At 38.0% G+C, this 12787-nt stretch overlaps 1 protein-coding gene across 1 annotated transcript in view; it reads right to left on the reverse strand.

Annotated features, from left to right (window-relative positions):
- NEK10 (NIMA related kinase 10) overlaps window positions 1-12787 on the reverse strand; it is a 99873-nt gene that overhangs the window by 86956 nt on the left and 130 nt on the right. Inside the window, 6 exon segments of the mRNA XM_071560174.1 lie at window positions 375-454; window positions 1480-1547; window positions 1894-1972; window positions 2524-2565; window positions 5183-5281; window positions 5772-5884. Of these exon segments, the coding sequence (XP_071416275.1) occupies window positions 375-454; window positions 1480-1547; window positions 1894-1972; window positions 2524-2562 (266 nt within the window). The 5' untranslated portion in view covers window positions 2563-2565; window positions 5183-5281; window positions 5772-5884.

Here is a 12787-nt window from a genome sequence, read left to right on the forward strand (position 1 = left end):
GTGTATGCATATATTATTTACTACTCTGAGCAATATTCTTCCTGATATTTTTGAGGCATGTTTACATTAGGATCAGGACAAAAGACTTTAATAAGCAGGAAGTCCGTAGGAATTCCAAAATCCTGTATAAGGATTGCATAAAGAGATTCTATGCCTCCAGTCTTGCAGAGTTGTCCACATGAGCAAGAAATCTTCTGCAAGGACCAAAGTTTATACTTGGCTTCTAATGATTCAATATAAAATTAAGAACACTTGATAGACTCCATAAAATAAAGACACATTTAAAAAAAAATCTTCCTCCCCAGTAACAAATTTAATATTGTGTCAAGAGAAAGCATTAAAAAGCTTATTGCAGCACACGAAGTTGAACCCACCTTTCTGCCAGGCTATTCAGAGCAAGGAGGGCACCCAAAAGCACTTTGCTGTCTCTAGCAGATAACAAATTTACTAAGGTCTGGGAAATAAAACATGGAGCAAGGTAAATAAATATAAAGCATAATATTTTCTTTTACAACTCAAACACATAAATATTTACTGAAAAGTAAAAATTAAGATACCACATCCTTACACAGTATGTTAAACGTCTTAGGTACATTTAAGTACACTGAAATATACACTTAAAGTCTTAAAATACACCTAGTTTTAGGACAAGTAAGGATATTTCTTCTCAAACTAGAATTAGCATCTCTTTTGAGTGCTAAAGCACCTGCCCAACTTATTATACCTTTGTAAAAAGTTGTTTCTGTGTAAAACACTTCAGAACACTGTCAGGCCTCCTGAAGCAAAACTTTAACACCGAGCTTATATTTAAACAGCACAGTAATTTAAGGCCCTAGATGTATTTCTGTTCATGATTTGTATTTAATCAAACTTCATACTTATCTGGATTCTCTAAAATAGGTTATGTGGCATTATCTGATTGGCAATGTCAGTGTTTTTCTGCAGCATGATAAAATCATGAAACTCTAGTCATACTGATTTTGATCTCTACATTTCACTGTTTATCCACAAAGCAGCAATGGTTAAATACAGATCCTTAGACTAATGTCCGAGTTGTCCCTGTCTAGCTTGACACTGTTCTATTTAGACACAGAATACTTTACAAGTGAAAAATCATAGTGGAAACTTAAGTAAAAAATAGCTTTAAAGTATATTTCTGTTTTAAAGTGATATAAAACTATTTATATAATAGTAACATGTAACTCAGGACAGTGTGAACATGAGTATTACTTTTTGTATGAATAAGTTTAGTCCAAACATTTAAAATCTGTTTATCTTAAACAACCGATAACCATGTATCAGACCAATCAATTTACATACAAGGACTTATGATACTACTAATACATCTGTAAAACAGAGATTATCCTACAAGCTTGACAAGGTAAGGAATTTAGTCCCACCAAAGTCAAATCTGAAAAGCAAAAGTCATTCCATTAAGTAGCTAATTGCACACAACCAGCAATTTTATAAAGCACTTACTCCATGTGCTCCACTTGCCATAACCCATTCTCTTTGATTTTTAACATCAGCAAACTTTTGGAAAACATCTATGGAACAAAGGAAGTCACATAAATTGAATCTTTACCACTTAATATTTTCATTTTACTTGTCACCTAATAAAGCAAAACTCTGCCTAAGTTCTCTGAACCACGACTACCAAATTTTACTGTCATTTCAATGCATAAAAAGATATTAATTTCTTAAATATTACTTAAGTAGAAAAATAAGATGCACTTTTCCTAAGAAGTTTCAGTTTTTATTTGTGTGCTGGTGCCTACAATGATTCTAGCAATATCTTATTTAATGAGCAGCTAAAGTAATTTAAACATTTTAAGCCTCACACAAAAAGTTGTAAGTAGCCTTATCATGTCTGTTATCACTTATAACACTTACATGTCAAGTTGACCAACTTGTCAACATTATATTGCTCTTCTCCATAATTAAGGTAGCCATTTGCTACTGTGTCCATATACTACAAGCAGAGGAAAAATAAACAATACCATTAAAAAAAAAAGGTTTTCAGACTTCGTGAACCTTGACTGTTATGCACAGAAATAGCCTGTAGGTGGTGCATCTGTTTCATGAAAAACTGTTCTGTAATGCAATAGAATTGTAGCCCCAAAATTTAAACCTGTTTCAACAGTTTATTAGTCTGCTTTTACCTTTGCAAAGTCATTTGCTACAGTTCAAGGTGACCCCACTCATCTCCTTCAGAATTCTACACTTTCTTTTGACTGAACCAACTGTGCTGACTTCTCCAATTCTTCTCCCAGTTCAGGAGGCATTTGTTAAACCTCCTAACTGGAACTTCTGGATTAATGCATCTTGATTGTAAGAACAGTTGCTTTGTACACTTTTGTACACTAGTGAAGAAAACCACACCAACTGTGAAAACAGAGTAAAGGCCTCACTTCTTTCTATAAACCAAGAAGATCTGTGCACTGCCTTTTACACTGCATTTCGTACTAAACGTAATACATTGACATGCAACACAAAGGACAAAGGTACTATGTGGAACTCTACCTGAGCGAGACTTTCAATTCCGCCCAAGCTGTGGAGCATTTCCTACAGGAAGATTAAAAAAAAATTTAAAATTAGCCAAAATACAAGAAAACACCAGAATACAAGAACACTAGAACAGGAACACTTTGGTCCAACATACTATACTACAGAACTTTTAAAAATGTTTATATTCAAACATAGTAGCAGTTATAAATAAATTTATCTCATTATATGAGCATTGGCAGCCATCACTTATTATCACTGAACTGATGCAGGGAAGTACATACTTATCTCTATGAGCAAACTGAGTGTGCTTTGAAATAAACATACTTTAGGTGTTTGGGTCAAGGCCCAAAAGGGCAAACTAAGCAAACCTCAGTGCATAAAATAGACTTATGTACAAATATGGATGCTACAGAAGTAGAAATAGCTATATTCAAAATATTTTTTTGAATTATCATAATTTATCCTGGGTTTTAAAAACTCTAATTGCATTATGCAGGGAATAAATTGCTATTTAGTTCAAATGTTCTTGAAATACGATTGTGTTTGCACATAGAATTTCCGCCTTTATGTTTCTCCATACAATGTTTCTCCATACAATTCTCCAGCACAAGATGCAGTAGAAAACACAGATCAGATTTGCACAAAGCACCCAGGGCCACTAACCCTGCATAAAATACCAGTAATGAAATCACAGTTTCCATTGTCTGTTGAAGGTATGAAACCCTATTTTCCAGTTTAAAATAAACCTTATATTAGACATCTTTGCTTTGTGTTTTGTTGTTGTTTTAACTGAGAGGATAGAATCTGTTTGGATTAGTGTCCAAGAAACAGAAGTTTATGGGACATGGCAGTTCTCTTCCCATTTTATCATTTGCAGTTGGGAATGATGCCAATAGTTAAAAATACTTTGATAAAAATAAATGCTTTACAAAGAGATGCTAACTAAATCTCAGCCCTTCTATGCCAATACTCTGCCCAAAGTAATACTATTTTTCATTATGATTCCATAACTGGCCTCTTCAGAACAGCACAAAACTTCCATGGAGAGAAAACAGCAACTATGTACTTGTGTGTAAAATCTGTGGGTCAGGTTTTAAAGTGACCTAAAGACACTGCCATGGTGGAGAGTCATTCTCTGAACCTGGTTAACATCTGAGAGCCTCTTCTACTATAGTTAAATTTACACTTCAACACCACTACACACACCAGTGTATATCCAGCTTACACCAGCAGGATTTCATTTGCCTCGGTTTTGCTTCTTATCCAAACTACATAAGCTAAGCTGCTCACAGCCTTCTCATCAACACAACTTCCTGCAACCAGGACTTCTACACACACAGTGATGCCAGTAAGTAAGGGTGATTTTTCTTGCACCCAACCAACATTGTTATGCCAGCCACAGCGTGTGATGCAAATCAAGGTGACGGTCTCTGGCTCTGACACAATGAAATGGCAGGAGTTCCAAAGAGAAGACATATTACAGTCATAGTAAAATATTAATAAAGGGCAACTAAGACACCTTTACTAACTGCACTTACCTTATGGGTTTTACACACTTATGCTTGTTTCATTAACTTTATCTGGGTGCTTTCATTTTTAATACAAGAGGCTTGTTTCGCTATATCATTATTAAAACAAGAATTACCAAAAAACCCCAAAATATGAGCCAATCATGCCACAGTATATAAATAGAACTTGGGAAATCACAGTCAGCTATTCTTAGATTTCTTTGGTAAATGAAGCTGAGCCACTAACCTTCCCTTGGTATGTACTAAGTTCACATGCAAAAAGAGGAACCAAATTTATAAATCACTTAAATTATCTATTTTAAATTCACTGGCATTTCCGTAATCAAAGATGAGATCCCTAGTTCCCCAGTTAGTTATAAAAAAAGGGCTAAGCAAGTTATGCCTTTTTTTTTACATTCTTCTGTAAATTCTACTAGTTATGCATTAATACTTTTAAGTGCTCTCAGATTCCTTCTTTAAGCTTATGCACCATTTAAGGGTTTTTTAGAAAATGCATTTGGGCTTTAAAAAGGAAAAATACAAGACACTGCAGTGGAGTATAGTAAAAGAAATCCCAAAACATACATTTTTTTCCCCAGAAAATCTTTCTCTGCCCCCACTATTTTTTAAGGTCTCGCACTTTTTCCTCAGTCAAACAAGAGTAGCATAAGAAAGGGATTTCCCTTCCTAATCCTGCAATACACACAAATAAATATGAACAAGTGGCATAAACTCAACTGAATTTTATGAAAGCCATTGGACTGTGTAAAGGTAGCAGTCCATAGAATACAAATAAAATCAGTAAAATAGATCAGAAGCGCAAATCACAGATTACAGATACCAGATGTGGATCAGTGATGAAGGAAACATAGCAGTTTATTGGAATTTTAGTTATCCAAGTTTCATCATATACCCAGTCCTTCCTTCTTCTGTCCCACTAATCTGAGCATTCACTGCTCAAAGCCACTACAGAAATGATTGTTTAAAACTGAGACTATGGAGAGATGTAGAACTGGTAGTTAACACACAGAGTTGTGTTGTTGAAACACATATGCCATAGACGCTGTTGAAATAATATGAAATATTATACATCCATCTTAGTTCTTCACTCAAGGTAAGAAAGAGAGACCCTCCTTCTGGGATATGAATGTGTTTGATACACTGACCTGCGGGTAAGTCCGTTCTTGACTAAAGCCACAAAGATATCTTGAAACAGTCTACGCTTGGGATGTTTGCTAAAATTTCTCTCATTCCTGTAGGTCACACTAATGAGATAAAAAATAAAAAACAACAATACTGAATTGTAAATTAACTTGCCACAAGGTAATTTTAGATTGCCAGAACATCACATTAGCAAGAAAAACTCAGAAATGTGGTATCAGCAGTTAGCACGGAATAACAAAATTTAAGACTGCCAGACATTAACACTATGAAAGAACAGTGTCTCATGCATACTTTGGGACTAAATTTTTCAAATAAAGAAACAATCACTATTTAAAATTAGTATAACTCTCAGCAATATACTTTGTTGAGTGTGAGTGTTTGAAACTTACGAAAGCACAAACATTCAGTTAGGTTTGGAAGGTTAAAAATACATTATTCTTATCTCAAATACCGAGTTAACAGGAAAGCATAAGTAACAGACATAAGTATGAACATAGATGCCTTCAACACCTCAACAAGCTTTAGATACAAAGGTGTAAAGATGTTCAGAGAAACAGGAGTGTCATCATAATTAGCTTTTTCTTATTTTACCTAAATTTTTCAAGCTCAGCAGCTTCTGTTGATGCTTGCCATTGACCACTGGGGTTTTATTCATTGCTTTTGACATTTTGCCAAGCTCTTGTCACACTACTTGTAGCTGGAAGCTAAAGAGGAAAGGGATAGTAGTCATGAGGCAAACACTACATTTTAAGTTTTATGAGGACATTATCAAGCAAAGGTACCTTTTCTCAAATTCTGACTTGAACTTTGGACCTATAACTTGCCATTATAAAACATGCACAACCCCCTGCAAAACAAAACTGATGTGGTAGGAAAAAAAATTGATGTAAAGAAAGACTGGAAAATAAGTGCATAGAGATGAACAAAATGTGAAGAATGGTGTCTTTTAAAATTTATAATAGCAAAGCTCAACAAAATATGCAACACACACTCATTATCTATGCTTCTTACCTGTCCTAGTTCTACAATTACACAGCCTTCACATTTCCTTCAAGGTGCAGAATTCACATGTTTCAGCTTTCTGCTCAGAAGCAGTTCCAGGCCTCTAAACAAGTGGAAAGTGCATAACTCCTACCTCACATGGAGGAATCCTTAAGTCCCTTTGTCATATTTTTTTATAGAATAAAAAGGGAGAAAATGTTCTGGCATTCTGAACACTCACCCATCATCACATGTTGATTTTCGTTACTTCAGATGGCAAATACAAGATTCACTAAGTGAGTTGAGGTGAAGGAGATTTTACTGTGTCCTGTAAATTTCATGCATTGATATTTATGCCCTGAATATTTTTAGCTGAAGTGTTATTCTCCAAAGACAAACTGTTTATAGTTAAAACGCTGATCTTATTTTACATTCTTTACCACTCTCACACGTCTCTATGCCTACCTTCCTGTGATGTTGTGGAAGAGCATGGAGGAAAACAAATCTGTTAGACTACCTCACTGTAGGCAATAATAGCTGCATAAAATGTGCTCAAGATACAAACCAAAATTATTTTCTCCCGTTAAAATAAAAATATATGGCATAGCAAGCTGAGAAGAGGAGCAGTTTCATTCTTTTAACCATTCTAAATGGGATTTGTCCCAGAGAGGTCTAAAGTTGGAAAAAGAAAAAGGAAAAAAAAAAAAGAAAAAAAGTTTAGTGATAATAGAACATGATGTTCTAAGCATATGCCACAAACCACAGTCACCATTAATTATAATTCTAAAGCAAATTTAGTAACAGTTATTGAAAAATACATGTTGGTTTCTTGACTTAATATTTAAGAGAGACTGAAGTCTTTTAAGGTCAGAATAATCCCTATGAAAAAACATGATAGCATAAATACATGTGCCAATAGTTACATAAAAGTATTTCCATAAGAGTAAAGAAGGTCAACAAGCAACAACACTACTGACAGAAAATAAAGATTTCTGGTGTTGCCTAGTGTCCCTCTTTGGTGACTTTACAACTTTTCCAGAATGCTTTAAATCAACAAAGGTGTAAATAAACTTTGTGACCAGAGTAACAGTTGTCATGTTTACACTGCATTTCAAATTAAAGCATTCTGCTTTGGCAGCCAGTGCAAATTCCACACAAGTCCTGCTGAAGTTCAAAGCAAAACATCAGATCCTATACCTCATAGGGATCCCATGAGGTTTTTTGTCTGTTGCTTTTTCTGTGCTCCTCGACTTCTTGTCCTGATCAGGCATTGTGCATCACTATTATCACTATGTGGCTAAAAACTTACTTCCTTAAAAACAGATACAAGGAATTATATCATTCCAGCAAAAGGAACACATTTACTTACAGAACAACTTTAAGAAAAAACCCCCAGCATTACCATTTTCTCAGCATGATACTTTGGGCATTATATCAGGATATGCTTTAGAATTCCAGATATTAACACATGGGTAGATAATACTGGCTGTCTTGCTATTGCATATATTTTTAATTAGGATTTTTCCTCCTCTTTCATCTTATTCCCATTATTTCTCTCTGTGAAGAATTATCATTGTGGCTGTTTATGTTACCGTGGTGCTTACAGGCCAACATTGAGGTTGACAAAACAAGATGCTGTCCAGACAACAGAGAATACAAGTGTCTTATCATCCAAGTAAGTCAAATGAGGGGTAGAAAAAGGAGCTATCTGACAAATAAATGAGATGCAAACAGCAAGTTGAGAGGTGATTCTTCCCCTCTACTCCGCTCCCATGAGACCCCAGCCGGGGTACTGCATCCAGCTCTGGGACACCCACAAGAAGGACATTGACCTGCCGGAGTGAGTGCAGAGAGGGGGCTACAGAGATGATGAGAGTGTCAGACACTGGATTATTATATAAATTATTGGCTCAGACCAACTCAAATATGTATGTTGAGGGGGGAAAGGGAGAGATAGAATTTCACAAAGGTGAAGTGGTGCCCTGTTCCACACCCCAGGCCCTTGGAGCCTCCTTGGACAGCCTCAGAGCTCTGGAGCCCCTAACCCAGCCTCAGAATGGATAACACACCAGGAGCACGGCCCCTCACCGAGCCCCAGAGTGGCCAGTGGGCCACAAGTCCCACCTGGTGGGGGTGGGCACAGGGGGCCAGAACAGATAAACCCAGCATCATGCAGCCATTGCATGGCCCTGCCACTTCCTGGACTCCTGGTAGCTGGATCTATGTTGGATCTGGAGGGGTAGCTATAATTCTCTCTTTTTCTCACTCTTTACTTCTTAATTTTCTTTCTTGATGTTTGGGTAGCTTAAAGCCAGATGGGTTGGATTTTGCTAAGCTGTATGGGTCAGCATGTACAAAGTCAATGCTTTATGGAATGTTTTATTTTGGTTCAGTGTTGCCCTTTAAATTTTTGCCAAGTTCCCTCATTTTCTAAAGTTTGCCAGTAAAAGTGTGTTATTTGACCTCCTGAGAAATGTCTGCAGCATCTTCTCCTGTGTGCTCTCTCAAGGTGCTAGAAGAACTGAAGGCCCTTTTAATAGATCTAGCAAATGAACTTTTGGAGCCTTGCATATTTTTGAAGTAAAATCCCTTTGATGACCTTGTAGCTTGAACCTGGGGTCTTACATCAGAGGGCTGGAGCACCTCTGCTGTGAAGACAGGCTGAGAGTTGGAATTGTTCAGCCTGGAGACGAGAGGGCTCGAGGGAGACAGTAGAGCAGCCTTTCAGTACCTACAGAGGGCAACAAGAGAGATGGAGAGGGACATTTCACAAGGGCATGTAGTGACAGGGCAATAAGTGATGGCTTTAAACTTAGAGTAGGTTTAGATTAGACCTTAGGAAGGAATTCTTTACTGTAAAGATGGTGAGGTAGGAACAGGTTGCCCAGAGAAATTTTGGATGCCTCCTCCCTGGAAGTGTTCAAGGCCAGGTTGGACAGAGCTGTGAGCAAGCTGGACTAGTGACAGGTGTCTCTGCCCAGACTTGGAACTATATGATCTTCAGGTCCCTTCCAACCCAAACCATTCCATGAATCTATGATCACACAGTCTGCCAAGGAATAACAGAGATTTTCAGTAGTTGAGAACTTGGTTTTCTGAATTTCAGCTGAATGCCTTATACCAAGTGTCTGCACTCCTTGCAGTGGGACACAGCTCATTTCCACAGATGGGCATAGCTGTATGGCCAGTACTACCTATTAAATCCCCGCAGTCAAACACCCATTTTGTAGGTCTGACTTCCCACAAAAGTCCTCAGCTGGTCACTTGCACCACATACAACATCAGTTACAGAAAATCTTATAAAGCCATAGAAAGAGACAGAAAGAATAGAAAGAGGATATTCAAAAGGAATCATTTTCTGTCACAAAAACAATTATACTGATGTAGATACTTCTCTGAGTGAAAATAACAAAAAGGATGGTCAGAAATAGGTTGGATCTGCAGAATTATCCTAGAGAATTGCATACAGCTGTAACATATTGGTAGAGCACACCCGATTGAAAAGATGAGGATTTAATACCACTGTCTCATCTTTTCTACCCATTTTACTATTCACTAAACATGGGCCATTTGGATGTTCCCTCTGGTATCTCTTTAATATGATTTTCCATATGAAAAATGACAGCCTCCTTTTCTCTTTGTGCACTGTAGAGTTCCTCTGTTACGGATTTTTATTCCTCTTCCTCATAAAGGCAAAGAAGAAGAAGAAAACCAGTCAGAAAACAAAAGCATTGTAAACTACCAGAAGCTGTTCCTTCCTGAAGGAACATCAGAGTCATTTTCCCAATTATACAATCTCACATCACAGAACTACACAAAATGCTACTGTTGACAATATGAGCTTGTGCAACATATTATTTACACTTTACAGCTGTATTCCAACATTGCTTTAGTGCTGTCAGTCCAAAGCTTTTGCTGTTTGCTGTACCTTGGTAAAGATGAAACCAGAGTAACAAAAGGTTCATTGCCACCACAGATCCATAATTCTCTATGCAAAATTGAACTTCACAAACATCAAGCCAAATTCCCTTCACTGCTGCCTGAGAATAAAGGGATGCAGCTCAGTCAGGGATACAGCCCTCACCCAGCTCTGAGGACTCACCCCAAGGTTACCTCTTTCCTAGAGGCCAACAAGTCAGCACAACTCAGTAAGCCCTTCAACAACAGAGAGGCCAGCCCTGGCCATGCACTGACCTTGCACAACCTCTTTGCCTCTCAGCGCAGCATCACCACAGATGCACAGCTCACTGGATTGGGAAACCTGATTCAGGTTACAAATAATCTCTCCTACTTCAACCCCAGTTACCTCGTAGCTTGTCCCCAAGTACTTCTGCTGAACAAGGGCAGGGACAACATGCAGAAAGGGCATTTATTCATTCATGCAGCCTAAACTGTTGTGCCCTTTGGCTTTACTACAGATATTAAAGTGATACATTAATAGTCAGCTGCTGGTGAAAACAGCTTTCCCCTTCCCAACCTCAGCCACCACCCTCTACTTCTTCAGCTGATCTGAGCCAGTTCAGAGTGCTAAATACACAGAAAAACAATATGCCTGCCTTTACATAGTTACTCTTCTACCATTTTAGTTTGCTGTTACAGCAGCCTGGTGAGCATCTCTGCTATCAGGACAGGAATGCACAGGCGTAAATCGAGAGAGAACAGAAAGCCCCTTTCATCAGCAGCCAGTCATTAAATCAGGTCTGTATATCAGCACCACACCCTGAGCGAGTGGTAGACAAAAGGAAACAAACCCCTCTTTTCCTTCTATCAGCCAGAAACCTGAGAGAAAACAGACATTAAATATTTCCTTAACTATTCTCACAGTTATTTTACTTTCTTGAAGTCACTGGATAAGTTCCCACCCCTCAGTTTCTTCTTTACTTGTGCCAGCATGAATTTCCATGGGGTCAGGCTATTCACTATCCTCATAACTGTCCTCTGCTGTTCAGCCAGACTTGAGCAATGTGCAACAAACCAAACGACACTCACTGAGGTTGGGCCAGAAAAAAAAACGAGGATCAGACAACTCTTTAAAAGGACAAAAATGCATTAAAAGAAAAATGTCTTTACAACAGTGTCTTATTTAATTCCATTTAAAACAGTGAGAGCAATAGTAATTAATTCATTTTAACTGCGGATAATTACATCTAATTAGTTATGTTGATTCAATTACATAGGAAGAGAGATGAATTCTGATAGCACTGGAATGCAGGGTAGGACAAGAAATACTTTAGGAACCCTGGCAGAAATGAAAGAATCCACATGATGAGAAACAGGAGACAAAAGAATTATCCCAGACTTGATCTGGGGCCCAGTTTAGTATCTGTCCCAGACGACATAAGCACAAAAGCTTCAGAAGGTGAAAACAAGCTCCAAAATAAACACAAACACAAAGACATGTTGGAGGATAAATCTACCACCACGGACTACAGTGCAATGTTCTCTTCAACAAGATCACCTCTCACATTCTTTGTAATCTTTCTTAGCAATAACTACTGGATATGGACAGTTTGTAAAATAGCTACTTGTTTGATTCACCCTTGAACTCTTTCCTCAATCATTCCAGTGGCTGAGTTCCACTATCTAATCATACACAAGATAACTGGCTTAAGGTGGATAAAGCAGCAGTAGATACATTGTATCTTGGCTTTAGTGAGACTTTGGATGCTGTTGCCAGACAGGAATGTATCTAATACCATAAACTGGGTCAGATGAAAATTCACCCCTTCAAAGAGCAATCAATGTATTATCGTCAAATAGAAATTGATTCTAAATGTGGTCAAAATGGTGGCAAAGGAAGCAACAAAGATGATGAAAGGTTCCCAAAAGGTACTTTTCCTTCTCTAGTCTTAGGGAAACAAAGGGAGCTCTGCATGACTTCCCCTCTTGTTCTCAGAGAGCGCAGCAGTCAGAAAAATAGATCCCCACTAGTGATGGCCTCTGGCTTGGAAATCGTGCTAAAGAACTCATACAGACAATATTGGAAGAGTATGCTTTGCATTTTATTGACTGACTCAATATGGAAATCTGTGTGTTTACTACACATGAAAACTTTCACATGCATATATATTTCTTGCAAATTTTGTTTCATAAGTTCTTTGGGGATTTTCTAAAGATGAACTAGGACCCAATGTAAGATTCCCACTTTCTCAACAAATGAAAACACTCAATCTTCTGCTGCTTTGGGTTTGCTGGGGTTTTTTGTTTTCCTTCTGCACCATCCCAGTTCCAATGGAGCCATAAATGGCCAGGCCTATTCTCAGATTCCTGAATCCACACAGTGGTAGTCTCTGGGCTATTTTCCACAGCATAACTTTTATCTGTAGAGTCTTCCTAAATCCACCCTGTTAATCTGCAGTTTACAGATGTAGGAAAAAACCAGAGGGGAGGGGAAAAAGAAAAAAAAAGGGGGGAGGGGACAAAAAGAAAATAGGAGTTCTGAGCCCTAGCGAGCAGCTCAGTACCAACTCAAGAATAACTCGTATCTCTGAAGTTCCTCCTCTCTGCCCTTCCCAGCGGGCCGGCCTTTGTGGGAATTACAGAGTGACACCGCTATGACTTGGCACCTCTGTGAACCACGAGTTGGTTCAGTGAGTCCTGCAGGCTCGGAGCCGGCAGAGCTGCAG

This window comes from Pithys albifrons, chromosome 7 (genome assembly GCF_047495875.1).
Source record: "Pithys albifrons albifrons isolate INPA30051 chromosome 7, PitAlb_v1, whole genome shotgun sequence".
NCBI classification, from domain to species: Eukaryota; Metazoa; Chordata; class Aves; order Passeriformes; family Thamnophilidae; genus Pithys; species Pithys albifrons.